At 41.2% G+C, this 20,853-nt stretch overlaps 1 protein-coding gene across 1 annotated transcript; it reads left to right on the forward strand.

Moving 5' to 3' along the window:
- Nucleotides 1-14,616: 14,616 nt before the first annotated feature.
- Nucleotides 14,617-15,354, forward strand: LOC148009359 (uncharacterized). The gene is made up of 3 exons (XM_087673549.1): nt 14,617-14,661; nt 14,750-15,116; nt 15,223-15,354. Exons 1-2 carry the CDS (start codon nt 14,617-14,619, stop codon nt 15,056-15,058), a joined length of 354 nt encoding a protein of 117 aa, XP_087529675.1. The 3' UTR covers nt 15,059-15,116; nt 15,223-15,354.
- Nucleotides 15,355-20,853: the final 5,499 nt, after the last annotated feature.

Below are 20,853 nucleotides of genomic sequence, written 5' to 3' on the forward strand. Positions count from 1 at the left end.
TATTGGAACGATAACATATTCATGATTATAGTAATGGTATGCACTTTGCTTTTTTTATGGGTACCATTACATCAACGACTCCTTAAGAGGGCTAAAAATTTGTCATACACTTTATAAAGTCTAATTAAGAGATTTAAGATGCACGATAATGGACTTATCGATAATAGTATGCAATGTGCTTTACCATGGGTCACGTACATTGGTGACTCTTTAAAATGGCTTAAAATTAGTCATATCCTTCATAATGTCCAAGTAGGGGATCTAATTGTGATATGCATAATTCCTTATTTTTGTATTAACTTTATAGGCATAACAAATTAGTAATCATGCCAACTAGTCAACGGAAGGACTAAAAGAAAATGATCCCCTAGCTAATGGTCATTATGGTACTTCATCAAAATGAACCCAAAGGTGTTGCCATAGAAGAAGAATCCCTTAAATTGAGCATAGGATATTTTCTTCAAAGGTTATGACTATGAGTATAATTGATTGGAATAAATTTTATAACTATGGTACACACACACACACCCCCACACAGGCACAAATATTTTTACTATTTTATATTGTCTTTGACATGGTAACCTTGTATTACATTGTTGCATTTGATGTCTTCCAATCATTACAATAAAAGTTGATAAATTTCATAGATGGCATTAAATATTATACATGGACCTTGGACAAAAAAACCACATTACTAAGATGCTTTTTGTTGAGATTGGTTTATTATTAGACTAAGAGATCCTCAATGATACTCATAAATTTTCTATACCATCAATGTTGATGTTGTGCTAGAAAGAATATATGAATATATGGGTAAGTGTACATAAGCATATAGAATTTACTTGACATCTTGATATCCCATAACTAGGGTGTATGCTGACACATATCGCTACTTCATGATATTACTTCACACACATGCGCGCACACGCACATGCACACACACACACACACACATGCATGATTAATGCATATTATGATATATATGTAACATTTGAGGGATGAGTATCAATGTTCCCTATTGTATTTCTCTTTAATTGATGATTATTTTCTTTAGTTTATTTTATGGCCTCAATAGACTAAGAAAGAGACTATGATGAATAAGTAATCCTAGGTGTCAACAAAATGAGACTAAGAAAGAACTATGATGAAACAAAGTGGAAAGTGATATTCATCAATGGCGCCTAGGATTACTTATACAACTAGGATTTGTTGACAAAGTTGTATTTTGTTGACTAGGATTACTTATACTCAAAGCCCTCTAGTGTAGTTGTATAAGTAATCCTAGTAGAGCGTGGATAAGATACTCAAAGTACATAACCTAGAGATTGTAGCTAGGTATATAAGGTATAATGGACATATAAGAAGACACCTCAATAATTGACTGATCACCACTAAATCCCAAAGAAGAATCGTGTTCCATCCCCTTCAACTCTATATTCACCTCATGAAGAACTTCATTAATCATAGCATCCTTGTCACCAATCTTTTTGTTGCAATGATGAAGTAACATATTCATCACTTTTCCTTTTAGCATCTAAGGCATCAATCAGTAAATCTCAATAAATCTCTCAACTACTATGTCCCATGCATTTTTTACATCAATCAGTAAAGCATTTCTTATATCTTGAAGTTTAGATTTCAACACAATGGATGCATCAATATCAACCTCAATGTTTTTCAAAATTTTCTTCTCAACCTCTTGCAGAGGCTAAAACCTCTCAAGCAAGAGCTTATGGTCAACTTGCAACTTGACATAAATCTCCATAAAGCTATCCATTTGAGCCTCGTTTCCCCAAATTGTATTACAAGTCATTAAATTGTTTGTTGTAACATAGACAAGATGGAAAATGAAGAAGGTCCTGTTATTCAAGATCGTGAGGCGTATCTTAATCGGCGTGTCCCATGTCCTTGCTCTCAATGCAAGTTGGTAATTATACGAAAACGCCGATTGTCTATAGAACACATACGAGATTTGGCGAGTTTCAATCTGAGATCATTGATCAGGCAATTGCGGATTTTTAGCAAACGGTAATTTGAAGTTAATATCAATCATGCATTGTACTCACAAGCTAATTGAATACCATATACAATAAGATTGGGTCTTGCTAGCAAATTTTCTATCCAGGGAGGTGATGTCTCGTCCCAAGGGGGAGTGCATCCTTTGCGGCCAATTAGAAGAGTTCGTGGGCGTGTGATGGATGGAGTGCAGGAGCCAATCCACCACTTGCAAGGCCAATCTATACCGTCAATGCTAGAGGAGACAGGCAATCTTCTAGACCTACCTACAATCTTGGAGCCTGAGATGGAGGCAATGATCGATGCATTGATTCTCATGGATGTCGAGACTTCTAATCCGCTTAGAGAGGAAGCATCCATACCATTATATGATGGGTGCCGAGTATCTTGGCTGAAGACACTACTTGCACTCTTAAGTGTGCAAGCAAAATACGGGTGGAGCGATACGAGTATGACCGAGTTGTTCAGGTACCTTGTACATATGCTTCATTGATTTTTTTTTTCGACACTATTATTACAAACATTTGTGTTTTTTCAAGGTGTTTTATGATTTTTTAAGGTTATTGAAATATCATATATTACCACCTGCAAATACCATGCCTGAGTCTCGTGACGATGCACGACATGTTTTACAGAAGCTTGGCATGGACTACAATAACATCCATGCATGTATCAACGATTGGTGTCTGTTTCAAAGAGAATACGAGACTATGGAGATATGTCCAAAGTGTGGTACTCACAAGTATCGAGAAGACTTGCAAGGGAAAACCATCCCTCAAAAAGTTCTCAGACACTTTCTGCTCATCCCCCGCATAAACAACATGTTTTGTACGTCCGGCATGGCGAGCTTGACAACGTGGCATGCGCAGAATAGGTCCACGGATGGAGTTCAACGAATATCAGCGGATTCGCATGCATGGAGCGACATTGACTCTACCTTCCCAGGCTTTGCGCGAGAGCCAAGGAATCTTCGGCTCGGTCTCGCAATGGATGGCGTGAACCCATTCAGTCTGCGCTCAACTTCTTACAGTGTGTGGCTTATAATCCTAATTATCAGGGCTAAAATCCCATGATTGGCATAAGATATGTCAAGTTTGTACTACAAATGGATTGTAATTAGCGTGGGCATTTTGCTATTTGGAATGTGGCCATTATTCATAATGCTTTCTCATTTGTGGCAGTTTATACTATCGATCGCGATCGTAGATGTCTTACTCTAGAAATTCGCGGGGCCATTTACAAGTTGTCAACTTTGGTGCAATGGATCTCACAGAAGGAGATTAAGACGTCCTCTATTAAATCCATGAGGCGGGGAGCAATGGAGATGAACTGCCTCTTTGAGAAATACCTGCCCACCAGCATGCTCACAATACAAATCCACCTTCTTGTGCATCTTGTGGATGAAGTGGAGATTGCTGGACCTATCTATACGCGATGGATGCTCTTCTTGGAGCGCTTCATGAAAACCCTGAAAGGCTTTATGCGACAACAAGCTCGGCCAGAAGATAGCATGGCCGAAGGTTGATTTGTGTCTCAGGGGCTAGTGCATATTTCAGAATGGCTACCAACAGTGGAACCAGACAATGAAATGCTATGGTCGCTGAAGGACGATGATAGACTGACTGGAGATGTGGTGTTTGGAAATGGGGTAGAAAAAAGAATGGATGCCTCAATGGAAGAGAAGGTGAATCGCTTTTGTATGTTGCACCATGCCTCTATGGAGACGTGGCTCGCCAAGTACCAGATCGCTAGGCAAGATCGACAGGAAGTGCGAGCTAAATTCTGACGTAATATGCGTCATCAACCGATTCGATATCCCAAAGGCATGGAGGAGATGCCGCGGTTTATGTCAACATGATGGTTGCATGGAGCCTTGACCGCAGCATCTCGCAAAGGGACAAAGATCTCAATGGAGGAGTGGGAATTCTCGAGGGGATGTAGTCCAAAGGTGATGAGGGGTTTAGAATTTGTCGTATCTAAATTTTATATATGACATCTAATTTGAGTGTTTTAATGTACAATACAAAATATATAGTGCAGCGTGGTTGCGGGGACAGCATTTTCGTGTGGAGCGTATTGACAAAATGCACTCCACAATGGACTGTGGTGTCATGGCAAGGTTCGAGCAAGAGAGCCGACAACAAGCAACGGATCTAAACACGGTTGTGGATGAGATGGAGTATTTTGGAAACTTGCAAAGTATTATTACGGTGGATTACCGTAGCTTCTCCATGATACTATTCGATGTGCAGTGGTTCAAAGTGGTACTTGGAGGAGCTGGAGCAAAAGTTTGACGAGATCCATCTGGATTTCTCGAAATAGATTCCGAAAAAAAATAGACGGATTTGCGTGACACCTTTGTGTTGCCGGCCCATTGTGAACAGGTGCATGGAGTCATTTGCTTACTAGTTGTATTACGACATGATTTATGTCACAATGGTTTGAACTCTGTTGTACGTGTTTGTGAACATGTAATCTTCTATCCAAACCCTCGACAACCTCGATGGTGGTATGTTATGCCTTCAACTCCCCGAAATGCGAGAGTATATGATCAAAGCGATGTTCCGAGCATAGATGAAGATAATATGCAAATAGAGGGGTCGATATTGCAAGGGCTGGAGGCCTCGAAAGCTTGGAGCCAACATCGGCTAACAATGATGGAAATACAGGAGTCCAAGAATTCTTTGAGAACAAGGCGGACTCATTCTTTTGTGGTGACATGTCTATCGATCTACCAGTGTATGCGGAGTTGTGTCAAGAGATTAACATGGGACCATAGGATACTTCATACTTGGAGCATCCACTTACTGAATTCGTTGACCAATCGCCTATAAGAATACATAAGATATGCATTTTAAGTGAGATTTTTTTTAATGATTTATAAACTGTGCTTTGTATGATTTAAAATGATTATTCTAACATCATTTTTTATCTGTGCAGGTGACATTTTCAGGATGAGTCGAGGGATGAGTGATGAGGAGTTACAAGTCATCTTCGCATGCATGTCTCCAGACCAAATCGCCAGATTCAGAGAGATGGTAGACCAGGAGCTGTCTCGTTCTTCGTCAGGGCGCTCTGCGAGATCTGCTTCAGCGTGATTGGATGCTTCGGCTTCGAGCAGACGATCTCGACGCTCACGACTTGGGCCAAAGGGAGGGAGTGCATCGGGATCAGGGTTAGGGGAATGCTGCTGAGATATAGAGGTAGTGAGCCCATGGTCGAGATGGGATACAGGTGCGACTCTTCACTCTCGTGGCTCATGTGGATGCTGTGGAGACGCAGACGCGGTGTCTCTGTCTCATCGTTCAGCTGGAGCTGCGTCACCTCCAAGATTTGTCACACCTATGGGGACGTCTACTCCAATTACTTTGGCTTTTATGCAGTCGTCAGCAGGTGGCACACCTTTGGGTGCCACTCCGAGAGAGATTACCCCGGTCGGTACACCGGATGTGGAGGGGTCTCCTGGATATGCCCAGGAGCATGGACGCAGATGGGAGAGGACCCATCTTAGGCATACTCCTAGGGGTTATGGATATCTGGTCGATAGTAGGTCAGGAGCCATCATCATGAATGATGAGGGGAGGAGGGTGATGGCTCGCATGAGAGAGTTGTGCCAATAAGTTTTTCGGCACAACGTCTTGGATCATTGGAAGAACATACTGGAGGGGAGCAAGGACTACATAGTAGCATCCTTGCACGAGGAGTTTTTGGTGCCAGCCATAGTAGATAGATTCTCTACGGGCTGGATGATGGATTGCATGCATACATACATGTCACATAGAAGATCCGACACACGCAAGGCAATCAAGAGTGGGCCTACAAAGCCCAAGTGGTTAGATGCAGACGACTGGCACCGACTAAGAGAGGAGGCTACAGATTATCCAGGATGTTGGAGTCAGCAGCGCGAGGCAGTGAGGGCATGACTCGAGGCCGGAGTGGTCCATCATCTTGGGAGTGGCGGCCACAGGACATATTTGGAGGACTTTGTAATTTTTTCTTTTGTTTTGCTTGTTTATTTTTTTGAAATATTCTTTGTACTGACAATCATGTTTCTAACAGTTAGCATTTTGTTTTCTTTGCAGCACTACATTACAAATCATGATCCGTCTGGCCTTGAGACTCGATATGCAAAGAAGCACGGTCTCAATGCATTGATCGATCGATTGTATAGACACGGCGGTCCTGTAAGTCACTCATCTTTCTTGTCCATAGTTACCATGAGATATTGAATGCATTATTGTATGGTGGACTGATGTGCTGCTTCTTTTTCTGCAAAGTTCGTTCGATGCTCCTTTGTGGCGGGACGAACTTTCAGGGGACGAGGATGCGTTGCTCACCCTTGGATCCTCGGAGCTCACACACCTTTATTTTTGAGTCGCCTGATCTATGTAGACTTGTTCTATGTATTAGTGATATCCTATCATGATTGTACCAATCACTTTTTATGCGATCATGTATTTATTTCATGTATCAGTTTTATGATTTCAGTATAGATTGTTTTTGTTTGCAAGCGCATTGTACACAGAAGTGTAGAAACTATTTTGTATGGCTCTCATAAAGCACACAGTGCTATATGTGGCAAGGCAGCTTGCTGTCCTGCCACAAAATAATTTTTTCCCTCTTACCGTCACTATTAGTGTCGTAAATTTTACTGCTCGCGTCGCTATTCGTGTCGCTATGCACGTCGCAAACCGTCGCTATTAGCATCGGTATTGGCATCGCTATCGACGCTGATAGCGACGGTTTGCGACGCCAATACCGACGCAAATGCGACGCTTATAGCGACACCAATACCGACGCTAATAGCGAGGGTTTGCGACGTGCATAGTGACACCAATAGCGATGCCAATACCGATGTTTCTATGGCATTGTTAATAACGACACTTTTTGCGACGACGGGGGCAAATTTTGTTGTTTGTATTTTCATCGCTTTAAACGTTGGTATAAGGCCTATATCTTGTAGTGTCAGAAGAACTATGCAAATCAATCACTTGCTTATGGACAAGCAGTTCAAACCTATCCCATGTATTTCTACCTTCACCTCATCGAGACTTCCGGGTAGTAATGTGGAAGACCTTAGTTGACATCCTTATAGGACCTTTGAATTTCAACATCTTATTCTTTGATCCTCGCACCAAGTTAGCACACACTTTTTCTAAGTTCTTAACATTCTTGGAAGAGAGAGTGATTCGGATACAATGAATGGTTTCTTGCACTTCCTCAATGCTAGCCTTCCCAAGCTTCATAGGGGCTTAGTCATTGCCATGGTTTCTCTATGTCTGGTCTTGCGTTTCCTCGAGACAGACACCGGCCACTTCTATTGAGGGGAATTTAAAGGTAGCCGACTATGGAAGATTAGATACAGTAGCAAAAAGCTCCATGGTTGATCAGAATGATGAAGCTGGGACGACTTACCTTTCAAATATACAAGAAGCATGTGATTCTTTCATTTTTAGTAGACTGCACTTAACATGAAGCCATCTCAAAGCATGAAAGGTAGAAGTTCTCCCCTTCCTTCCCTCTTAGCTAGTGCATATGTGAATGAATCACATGACAAACCATAGATCTCCATCTGCATGTTCCCCTTGATTGCAAGGTCAATACAAAAATTTTAGGATGGAACCAAACCATCAAATTTTCAAACTAATAGTTCAAACTAAATGGCAAAAAAAAAGACACACACAACAGAAAACAAATTCCTAATGACACGGACTAATGAGTTCAAATTCTTGGCAAGAAAACTTCACCCTTAGGTTCGCAGTGGTGGATGCACAACGTCACAACAACGTTGTGAGTGACTTTAGTATAAAAATGTTACCAAACTAGTGTGGCAAGATGAAAAACTCATTTCTTTAGTTTCATGGAGAAAAGGATGTGGATCCTCACAGGTTCCTAGAATGGTTGGAGTTGGGTTGCATCGATGAAAGAATTATTAAGCTCGCTATCTCAAGTTCAAATATTGAAGTGTCAACTTTTGGATGAGAGTTGAAACTAGTTAGAGACCTATGAGAGGAAAGTAAATCAAATAAACCCTCTAGTCCAATCAGAGTATGAAGCCACAAAACAATGTTTTTTAGAACATTTCTGAGAGAGTGAGACCCCACAAGAACTATGTGAAAGGATTGAGCTATGACAAAGGAAACTAGACCAGACCATTGATTTTTTTGCCTCAAGGAGTGTGGGACCATTAGAATATGGAGAGAGATCATCAACCATGCTCAAAGTAGAAAAATTTGTGGACAAAGTGAATGGGAAAGTAAGGACAAATTTGCATGTCAAGGAACTAGGCCTTTCTTTGAAGAGGTAGTAAGGATAGCAATTAAGAATGAAAGTAAAATTGAAAACATGAGAAAGAGAGATCTATTTGAGAGGCCTAGACAAGAGAGACCTAGAGTAGAACGTAGGAAAACTTCTCTAGATCTCAATGGCCAAAACCATCAAGTACTATATAGGGATCCCAACTAGCACCTGAGACAGAAGATCAATTAATTGTATCAATGCAAAATATGAGGCTTGGAACATTTAGATCCATGCAATGGGGAAGAGGAACTACTAACCTACTTATCAAGGAAATGAGAATTTCCAATGGGAAATGATAGAGGGTTTCCAAGAATACTTTATTCCTGACAGCATGATTCTTTCTCAAAGTAGCAGTATTATACATGGAGTTGTAGGAATGCCTCATGTTGGTGTGATATTAATGCTAATCACACATGTTGATTACACTACAAGGGAATAGAGCTATGGTGAAACTCATTAGCAATGATTTTTGTTGGCATCACTATAGCGGGCCTCCAATCATGAGATACATATGATATAAGGCGCAGTTCTATGAGTAAGTCATAAATTTAATTGTTTTGTGACAAATTTTGATTGAAAATGGTTGCATTTGATTGTCAATACTGTGATCTATAAAAAATATTAAGAGAATCAAGAAAAGTGAGGCATCTAATAATTTCTTTATAAACATGCAAAACCCGCAGCATTGTGATTTTAAAGGAAAATATGGAGTTTTGGGGTTTTCTTATCGTATGGTGTTCGCATGGGATGGAATGTGATAGAAAAACAATTCTTAATAAGATCAATTAGTTCAAATCAGTAAATCAAAAAATACTCATAATTATCAATAAATAAATAAAGAAATATAAAAAAGTGAAAAATAATTTTTTTACATTCAAAAAATAGAAAAAAATAACATTTGTGTTTTTTAATGTATGATAAGGCCAAGACATTAGGTTTAGCCTCAGTTCAGCCCTATCTTTATGTTAAAGTGGGTATTTACTACTTTTATGAAGGAAAAATACATTTTAAAAATGCTCTCCAAACCCATCACAAAATGCATAACCTTAAGCGGTAGGGAGAAGGGGGATGTTAAGTGCTTATAATATGTTGATTTATGATGTTTTTCTTATACACATCAGATAGGACATGCGTGGTTTAAAATTAATAGGGTCCAGTAGTAGCACAAGCATGCTCAGCGCTAGCCTTAGGCAACACAACAATCTTGTTTTGAGTAAAGGCTTAAAAAGAAATATTTTTGCACATTCACAATGTTGGTTTTTAGTAAGAAAATTGTTTGAGCACTATAAATCATACAGAATTACATTACAAGAAACATATGATATCATCTTGGATACACAATAATTATTTTTCCAAACAATGACCTGCGTTGAGGTGGTGAGGTGTCACTACAAGGAATTGGGCAATTAGTGACGCCAATAGCGACGCCGCAGGAAAAAAAAGCGCGGCCGAAACCAGAGCGCCGTTTTCATTTTCTTTTCTTCGCCTTTTGAGAGCGAGAGCGAGGGAGAGAGCGAAGGCTTTGTGAGAGAAAAAGAGGAAGAGACTTGCTGCTGCCGCCGCCGCTGCCGCCGCCGCCACCGCCGTTGTTCGCAAAGGAGAGGAGGAGCCCTCATTGCAAAGAGAATCCGCCCACGCTCGCCATATCTCATTGGTGAGTCTCCCTCTCTCTTTCTTTTTCTTGTTGAAGGTTTAAATCATTATCTTTTGCTTGTTTAGGAGAGGAAATGAAAGACAAGGAGAGGGAGAGGGAGAGAGAGGAAGAGAAAGAGAGGGAGAAAGAGAGGGAGAGGGAGAGGGAGAGAAAGAGAGGGAGAGTGCATTCTCTCTCTCTCTCTCTCCCTTTTGCTTGTTTAATGTTTAAATTACTTTCTTTTTTGCTTGTTTAGGAGAGGAAACGAGAGAGTAAGAGAGAGAGGGAGAGGGAGAGGGAGAGGGAGAGGGAGAGAAAGAGAAAGAGAAAGAGAAAGAGAAATAGAGGGAGAGGGAGAGGGAGGGGGAGGAAATAAGAGAGGGAGAGAAAGAGAAAGAGAGGGAGAAGGAGGGAGAGTGCATTCTCTCTCTCCCTCTCCCTTTTGCTTGTTTAATGTTTGAATCACTTTATTTTTTGCTTGTTTAGGAGAGGAAATGAGAGAGAAAGAGAGCGAGAGGGAGAGGAAGGGGAAGGAAATGAGAGAGGGATAGAAAGAGAAAGAGAGGGAGAGTGCATTGTATCTCTTCCTCTTCCTTTTGCTTGGAGGATATTTAAATCACTTTATTTTTTGCTTGTTTAGGAAATGAGAGAGAAAGAGAGATAGAGAGGGAGAGGGAGAAAAAGAGAAAGAGAGGGAGAGGGAGAGGGAGAGGGAGGGGAAGGAAATGAGAGAGGGAGAGAAAGAGAACGAGAGGGAGAGGGAGAGAGTGAGAGAGAGAGAGAGAGAGAGGGAGAGAAAGAGAGGGAGAGGGAGGGGAAGGAAATTTAAGATAATAGACTTATTGATAATGGTATGCAATGTGCTTTGCCATGGGCCACGTACTTCATCAAAATGAACCCAAAATTATTGTTATAGAAGAAGAAACCCTTAAATTGAGTATAGAATAATTTCTCTCAGGTCTTATGACTATGAGTAGAATTGATTGAAATAAATTTTATTACTATAGTTATAAAATTTCATAGATGGTGCGCATTAATTTTAAAATGGATTACTTATACTCAAAGCTGAGATATAACAAATAATTATCTGCCAGGACAAACAAATCGTTGAGCATGATACAAGGCCGAGATATAACATCGGAAAATCTCTCAACTACTATATACAATGCAAGGTTTATGGTTAACTTGCAACTTGACGTACATCTCCATAAAGCTATCCATTTAAGCCTCATTTGCTGTAATGTAGATAAGATGGCAAACGAAGAAGGTCTTATTGTTCAAGACCGCGAGACGTATCTTAATCAGCGTGTCCCACGTCCTTGCTCTCAATGCAAGTTGGCAATTAGACGAAAACGCCGATTGTCTATAGAACACGTACGACGATTTGGCGAGTTTCAATCTGAGATCATTGATTAGGCGATTGCGGATTTTCAGCAAACGGTAATTTGAAGTTAGCATTTTTCATGCATTGTACTCTCAAGCTAATTGAAAACCATACACAATAAGATTGGGTCTTGTTGGCAAATTTTGTATCCAGGGGGGTGATGTCTCGACCCAAGGGGGAGTGCACCCTTTGCGGCCAATTAGAAGAGTTTGTGGACGTGTGATGGATGGATTGCAGGAGCCAATCGACCACTCGCAAGGCCCATCTATACCATCAATGCCAGATGAGACAGACAACCTTCCCGACTTGCCTACAATCTTCGAGCCTGAGATGGAGGCAATGATCGATGCATTGATTCCCATGGATGTTGAGACATCTGACTCGCTAAGAGAGGAAGCATCCATACCATTATATGATGGGTGCCAAGTATCTCGGTTGAAGACATTGCTTGCACTCTTAAGTGTGCAAGCAAAATACGGTTGGAGCGATACGAGTGTGACTGAGTTATTCAAGTACCTTGCACACAGACTTCATTGTTTTTTTTAAAAACAGTATTATTGCAAACATTTGTGTTTTTTCAAGGTGTTTTATGATTTTTTTCAGGTTATTGAAATATCATATATTGCCACCTACAAACACCATGCCTGAGTCTCGTGATGATGCACGACATGTTTTACGGAAGCTTGGCATGGACTACAATAACATCCATGCATGTATCAATGACTGCATATTGTTTCGAGATGAATACGAGACTATGGAGACATGTCCAAAGTGTGGAGCTCACAAGTATCGAGAGGACTTGCAAGGGTAGACCATCCCTCAAAAAGTTCTTAGACACTTTTCGCTCATCCCCCGCATAAACCACATGTTTCGCACGTCTGCCATGGCAAGCTTGACAACGTGGCATGTGCAGAATAGGTCCACGGATGGAGTTCAACGAATATCAGCAGATTCACGCGCATGGAGCCACATTGACTCTACCTTCCCAGGCTTTGCGCGAGAGCCAAGGAATCTTCGGCTCGGTCTCGCCATGGATGGTGTGAACCCATTCGGTCTGCGCTCGACTTCTTATAGTGTGTGGCCTATAGTGCTTGTCAACTACAACATTCCTCCATGGCTTTCTACGAAGAAAGGACGTCTCATCCTTAGCTTGCTCATCCCGGGCCGCTACAAAGTAAAAAATATGGACGTGTATCTTCGTCCATTAGTCGATGAGCTTAAGATTTTGTGGGAGGAGGGGGTCACGGTGCAAGATATGAGCAGGCGCGATCGTCGGCGGTCAGCCAACATTCGAGCCATTCTCATGTGGACGATGCATGACTTTCCGGGATTGGGAGAGTGCTCAGGTGAGCAGACCTTTGTTCTCGCTGGTAATATCTATATTTTATTTCATTCAATCAAGTATTCACTAGGTCGTGGATCGCCTTGCAGGTCTCGTTAGCTCAGATTATCATGCATGTCCATTGTGTGGGCCACAGTTAGACTCCCGAAGGTCACGAACCATGAAGAATATGGTATATCAAGGACACGCCACTTTCTTGCCGGAGGATCATGAACTCAGGGAAGGTTTTCTTGGACGACCTCCAGCACGTATGAACGTTGCAAGCTGGTACGAGCTGAAAATGGTAAACCCGGAATCACATCCAAATGGAATGCGACGGTTCTTAGTTTTCTACGAGTTGCCATATTGGACCCACTTACAGGTCAACCACTTGTTGGATCCCATGCATATTTTCAAAAATGTGGGCAGCTTGCTATGGGACCACATCACAGGAAAGAGAGACACTATAGGGTCACGAATGAATTTAAAGGAGGTAGGTAAGATGGAGGCGCTTTGGGCGCAGTCGAGTGCTGAAGGGGAAGTGCAGCTTCCTCGCGCTCCCTGGGTTTTGTCTACCAAAGAAGAGTGCATTGTGAAGCAAGTAATCAAGTCTATCCGCACTCCGACGGGTATGATGCGTTCTCTCAGGTCCGCATTTTCTAAAGATGACCAAATGTCTGGGCTAAAATCCCATGATTGGCATAAGATATGTCAGGTTTGTGAACAAAATGGATTTTAATTAGCGTGGACATTTTGAAATTTGAAAAGTGACCTTTATTCTTAATGCTTTCTCATTTGTGGCAGTTTGTCCTACCGATCGCGATCATGGGATGCCTAACTCCAAAAATTTGCGGGGCCATTTACAAGTTGTCGCCTTTGGTGCAATGGATCTCACAGAAATAGATTAAGACGTCCTCTATTGAATCTGCAAGGCGGGGAGCAGTTGAGACGGTCTGTCTCTTTGAGAAATACCTGCCCACTAGCATGCTCACGATACAAGTTCACCTTCTTGTGCATCTTGTGGACGAAGTGGAGATTGCTGGACCTGTCCATATGCGATGGATATTCTTCCTGGAGCGCTTCATGAAAACCCTGAAAGGCTTTGTGTGACAATGAGCTCGTCCGGAAGGTAGCATGGCGGAAGGTTGGTTGGTGTCAGAGGCGTTAGTGCATATCTCACAATGGCTACCAACGGTGGAACCAGACAATGAAATGCTATGGATGCTGAAGGACGATGATAGGCTGACTGGAGATGTGGTGGTTGGAAATGGGGTAGAAAAAAGAATGGATGCCTCAATGGAAGAGAAGGTGAATCCCTTTTGTATGTTGCACCATGTCTCCATGGAGACGTGGCTCGTCAAGTACCAGATTGCAAGGCAAGATCGAGAGGAAGCGCGAGCTAAATTCCGACGCAGTACACGTCACCGACCGATTCGATATCCCGAAGGCATGGAGGAGATGCCACGGTTTATGTCAACATGATGGTTGCATGGAGCCTTGACCGCAGCATCCAGCGAAGGGACAGAGGTCTCAATGGAGGAGTGGGAGTTCTCGAGTGAATGTAGTCCAAAGGTAATAAGGGGTTTAGAATGTGTCGTATCTAAATTTGCTTGCTACATCTAATTTGAGTGTTTCAATGTGCAGTACAAAATATATAGTGCAGCATGGTCGCACGGACGGCATTTTCAGGTGGAGCGTATTGACCAAATGCGCTCCACAATGGACTGTGGTATCATGGCAAGGTTTGAGCAAGAGAGCCGGCGACGAGCAACGGATCCGAACACGGTTGTGGATGAGATGGAGTATTTTGGGAACTTGCAAAGTATTATTACGGTGGATTACCGTAGCTTCTCTATGATACTATTCGATGTGCAGTGGTTCAAAGTGGTACTTGGAGGAGTTGGAGCAACAGTTCGACGAGGTCCATCTGGATTTCTCGAAATAGATTCCGAAAAAAAATGGATGGATTTGCGCGACACCTTTGTGTTGCTGGCCCATTGTGAACAGGTACAAATAGTCATTTGCTTGCTAATTGTAATACGACATGGTTTATGTCACAATGGTTTAAAGTCGCTTTGTAAGTGTTTGTGAACAGGTAATCTTCTATCCAAACCCCCGACAACCTCGATGGTGGTATGTTATACCTTCAACTCCTCGAGGTGCGAGAGTATATGATCAAAGCGATGTTCCAGGCATAGATGAAGAAAATATGCAAATAGAGGGATCGATATTACAAGGGGTGGAGGTCACCGCAAGCTTGGAGCCCGCATCGGCTAACAATGATGGAAATACAGAAGTCGTAGAATTTTTTGAGAACGAGGCAGACTCGTTCTTTTGTGGTGACATGTCTATCGACCTTCCAGTGTATGCAGAGTTGTGTCAGGAGATTAACATGGGACCATAGAATACTTCATTCTTGGAGAATTGTATTACTCAATTCGTTGTTTAGATCTTCCATAAAGGTATATAAGATATGCATTTTAAGAGGGATTTTTCAAAAATGATTTATATTAATGTGCTTTGTATAGTTTAAATTGATTATTCTAACATCATTTTTTATCTGTGCAGGTATCGACATTTTCAGGATGAGTCGAGGGATGAGCGATGAGGAGTTTCAGGACATGATGGCACGCATGTCTCCAGATCAGCTCGCGAGATTCAGAGAGATGGCAGATCAGGAGCTGTCTCGTTCTTCGTCAGGGCGCTCTGCTAGATCAGCTTCAGCTAGATTAGCTTCAGCGCGATCAGATGCTTCAGCTTCGAGCAGACGATCTCGATGCTTGCGACTTGGGCTAGAGGGACTGCGACTGCAGGAGGATCAGGGGGGTGCTGCTGTGGAGACACGGACATGGTGTCTCCGTCTCGTCGTTCAGCTGGAGCTGCATCACCTCTAGGATTTGTCACACCTGTGGAGACGTCCACTCCAGTTACTCTGGCTTTTGCGCAGTCGTCGGCAAATGGCACGCCTTTTGGTGGCACTCCTTTTGGTGGCACCCCTTTGAGTGGCACTCCGGGAGAGGGTACCCCCATCAGTACACCGGATGTACAGGGGTCTCCTAGATATGCCCAGGAGCGTGGATGGAGATGGGAGAGGGCCCATCTTAGGCACACTCCTAGGGGTTATGGATACCTAGTGGATGGCAGGTCAGGAGCCATCATCTTGATTGATGAGGGGAGGAGGGTGATGGCTCGCATGAGGGAGTTGTGCCAACAAGTTTTTCGGCACAACGTCCTGGATCATTGGAGAAACATACCGGAGGGGAGCAAGGACTACATAGTAGCATCCTTGCACGAGGAGTTCCCGGTGCCAGCCGCAGTGGATAGATTCTCTACGGGCTGGATGATGGATTGCATGCGTGCATACATGTCACATAGACAATCTGACGCACGCAAGGCAATCAAGAGTGGGGCTCCAAAGCTCGAGTGGTTAGATGCAGATGACTGGCGCCGACTGAGGGAGGAGGCTACAAATTCGCCAGGACGTTGGAGTCAGCAGCGGGAGGTGGCGAGGGCACGAATCGAGGCCGGATCGGTACATCATCTTGGGAGTGGCGGCCACAGGACATATTTGGAGAACTTTGTAAGTTTCTCTTTTGTTTTGCTTATTTGTTTTTTTGAGATATTCTTTGTACTGACAATCATGTTTCTAACAGTTAGCATTTTGTTTTCTTTGCAGCACTCCGTTACAAATCGCGATCCGCAAGGCCTTGAGACTCAATATGCAGAGAGGCATGGTCTCAGGGCATTGATCGACTGATTGTATAGACGCGGCGGCCCTGTAAGTCACTCATCTTTTTTGTCCGTAGTTACCATGAGATATTTGAATGCATTATTGTATGGTGGATTGATATGTTGTTTCTTTTTCTGCAGAATCCGTTTGATGCTCCTTTGCAGCGGGACGAGCTTTAGGGGGACGAGGATTTGTAGCTCGCCCTTGGATCCTTAGAGCTCACACACCTTTAGTTTTTAGTCGCCCAATCTATGTAGACATTTTCTATGTACTAGTAATATCGTTTCATGATTGTACCAATCGCATTTTATGAGATCATGTATTTATTTCATGTATCAATTTTATGATTTCAGTATACATTCTTTTTGTTTGCAAACGCTTTGTATGCAGCAGTGCAGAAACTATTTTGTATGGCTCTCATACAGCACACAGTGCTATATGTGGCAGGGCAGCTTGCTGCCCTGCCACAAAAAAAAAATTTTCTTTGTTACCGTTGCTATTTGTGTCGCAAATTTACTGCACGCGTTGCTATTGGCGTCGCTATGAGCGTCGCAAATACTCTGCAACCGTCGCTATATGCGTCCGCATATAGCGACGATTCTATGGCATCGTCAATAACGACGCTTTTTGCGACGATGGGGGCAAATTTTGTTGTTTGTATTTTCGTCGCTTTAAACGTCGCTATAAGGTCTATATCTTGTAGTGGTACCTTAAGCTGTAGGATTAGCGTTCGTTTACTTTGGGGGATACTCACTAGATAAGAAATATATTACATCATTTTGATCGATTCATTGAAAGACTAGAGCATGTGTTGTATGTGTTCTATGTATGGGCGCATCTTGGGACCAATCCCTAAGGTGTAGGAGAGTTGTAGTGGAGCCAGGGCACTCAACTGCGAGGAGCACTCTCTTTATCTATGATTACATGGTGTATTACACCAATATCTGTAGGGACTCCCTTTGAGGATTTTGGGAAGGGTTATCCATTGGATTATAATCCATACAAACACAAAGTCTTCTATTAGAGGTTAGGGTAGTTTACCCCTTAGACACATCTAGTCCAAGGTGGTGAGGAGTGGTTTGGGTGTGTAGTAGAGGCTTGGCTAGTGCCATAGATCCAGTGGAGGGCCCACAGATTTCTTATTCTTTATACTTGAGAGCTTCCCTCGAAAAATTAGCAACAATAAATCTCTACTCATTAGCTCTTATGGATTGACATCCTTCCTTAACTTGATTCTTTGGAGTGTCTTGTAAACAAGGCAACTATCATATTGCTTACATCTTGCAAAATGTTGAGATGGCATATATGATCCTTTTTTGTGTTATTTCCATTGATTTCTATCAATGTAATAGTGATGAAAATTAGCAAGGACCCTCCCCCATGGCTTTCTGAGCTTTCTCTTGCATGTAAGATATCATCACAAATTGATATAGAAAGCTACAAAATCTTCTTGAGCATTGCTCAATGTCTTATAAATAGCATTCTTTTGCAAAAATTAGACGCTTCATTCATAAATCTGGCTAACAACAAGATGCGGACCAAACATTACATTTATTTTAATCATGACAGCAACTAGCTTCTTTGTTTTACTATAGCTAGAGTTATAAGATGTCACCCTCTCCTATTAATGATCATAGAGCAATATAAATGATATATTTTCTTAAAAAGTAATGTTTACTAATGATCCTATCAATTTCTTTATGTTGTATTTACAACAAGTAAAAATTGGATGTCATCGCTCTCATGAGCAACTTCCAAGACCCATAGACTGCTTATTGCTTCAAGCATTTTAAGCCAAGAGTTACGGCTTTGGAGCCCCAAGATGGAAAAAAAAGAAATATGGATTCTATTGCAAGAAAATCTATCTTGTATCATCAACAACTATCTTTTTCATATTTGATATGATCTCAACAAAGAAAAGAACACTACATAGAAAAAATCTTCACACAGCTTCATAGAAACAATTCTCCCACAACTTTAACTTTAACAAAACCAATCATGCTCTTCATATTCTTCATAGAATTCTTTAATAGACTACAAAAACACAAGATAATACACCACTTTTAATGAAAATATATCACATATTATTCATCTTCAAAGATTCCATAGCTTTCTTTGACAATCTCTCACACTTATACTAGACATTGTTTTTCATAGAATTGGGGCTCTCTCTCTCTCTCTCTCTCTCTCAATGGTGCATCATATCCTCACTAAAATACTTAATAATCTCTCATAATATCCCTTATTTGTTCATGAATACCCCTCCCAAGAGGTATGTCTAATATGAAAGGTCACCAAAGCCACTATCGTGACTCTTCGTAGCTCATCACAGTCATTTCACTCTAGTCTTCACTTGAGTCTTCAACAACTACTTCTTCCACTTCCTTGAGCTTTTTTTTGAACTTTCATTCATCTCTTTCCAAAACTAGAAAACTTTTCCATACTTCACCCTCATCCAATAGGACACTTACAGAGGCATACAGAATAGAACAGAACAAGAACAAAGGCTCTATAGAAGCTCAATAGAGGGTTACAGAAGGTCAATAGAAAGTATCCAACTCAACTAAAATCAATCAAAACCATTCAATGAGCTTTCAAACAACCCTAAAATTCATCAATCATTACTCCATCCTTCATATAGAAGAAACACAGAATAAAACAAAAGTAAAACAGAAGCTATCACAACCAATCAAACACTATCAAGACATCAACAAAACATCATCTCTCTACTGAAAAACATCATGAGGTTATCAAAACCATTCCTCCCTATCCAAAACACTCTCAAAACACTTACAAAACAATCCATCATCACGTAAAATCAACCATTCATCCCACAAAAACAACAAAAATCAACCAAAAAAACAAGTCATTTCAACATTCAACGTAACCCCACACTTAATAAGGGAGCATCCTGATGACCAAGGAAAAAGAGAATACAAGTTCATCAAATAGCTCAAATTGATCATCAATAATAATCTTTAGGAAACACCATCAAATCACGACCCCATCTTATAACCTGCATTTAATGAAGAATACAACAATAGGAAAACCCTTTATCCACCATTAACACATCTTATGAACAACAAAAAATCATGACAAACCCGTAAAGGATATAGGAGATTTTGCATCTTTTCATCTTGAACTATCAATCCACTATCACCATCGTTGTACATCTCCAAAAATATATCTCTCAAACAAATCAAATATCCAACCACCATAAACCCATCACATATATATTAACAAAAAACAAACACTAAACATAAAACAACCATCTAAATGGCACCTCCATAAGAGAGACATATCATTATGAATCATGAAAGATACATCTACGGGTATCAATGAAGATGATCCCTCCCAAATACTTGGTGATTGCAAAACGGCTCATGGATAAGGATTCATCCACAAAAGTCTTTGGAGGATTTTGGAAAAACTAAAGGCAACACATCCTCTCTAGCAAGATAATATATCTGCTAGGAAGACCAAGGGCATGAAAATACAATACATAGACTAGTTGTTGGGAATCAATGTTTACATTTACATTCATGCACAACTTTGGAATGGCCTTTGGATCATTATGTGAATGCTAGTGCATATATGCTAGGCACCAAGCAAAGTGAGCCATCAATCTCATTGAAGGATCTGTAGACTGAGAATGTTGTTGAGTATAATGTAGATAATTCTAATATGCTTGACTAGCACTCATCCACTCCCCTAGAATAAATGGCCAATTAATGTGGGGTCTAGTAAGAGAATCATATAAACTCCATCCTCATCTTCTAGGAATCTTTTGATCAAAACATGCATATCCACTAACCAACTGAGGGGGATGAGGAATAGAAGTGGTAGGAGATGGAAGAGAAACTAGTAAAAGGGATGAAGAGATGGGTAGGAAAAATCGTAAAATGAAGAATTAGCTAAAGAGAGATTAGTTGAAAATTAGGATAATCTATTAAAAAATGTATTGATAGATAGGTAGAAAAAGTGGAGAGAAATAAGGTAGATGGGGAAGGAAAAGAAGAACGAGGGGAAAAGACACAATCTTCGATAAAAGAACAATAAGTAAAGATAGGAATTTGAGAAGCACCTTGAGGTTGAAAGAGAAGGGGTAAAATGACATGGGGGCTTAGATTGATAAAGGGAAATATAAATGTCATATTTATGGCCCATTTGTTGATAATGAGATAAAGAAGGTCCTACTAGACCTAAGGTGGATCTATGATTATAAGCTTCAAAGAAGAAGGAATCAAATGGGGGTTGCTTGGAAAGATAGGCTAAAAGATCCACCCTCAATTGATTAATGTTTTTTGCATGAGCTGAAGCTTTGATTTGGCGTTGATTCAAAATGATAGACTCAATCATGGTATGCCATGAAATCTCAACACAATCAACAACTTTGGAGGAATAACACTGAAACATCTCATCTATCTCCAACTCCAAATGTCTGATATACAAAATAGCTTGTAGTACCA

The sequence above is a fragment of the Lygodium microphyllum genome, unplaced genomic scaffold (genome assembly GCF_053477565.2).
Source record: "Lygodium microphyllum isolate KBCC unplaced genomic scaffold, Lygodium_microphyllum_v1.1.10 scaffold_31, whole genome shotgun sequence".
Lineage (NCBI taxonomy): Eukaryota > Viridiplantae > Streptophyta > Polypodiopsida > Schizaeales > Lygodiaceae > Lygodium > Lygodium microphyllum.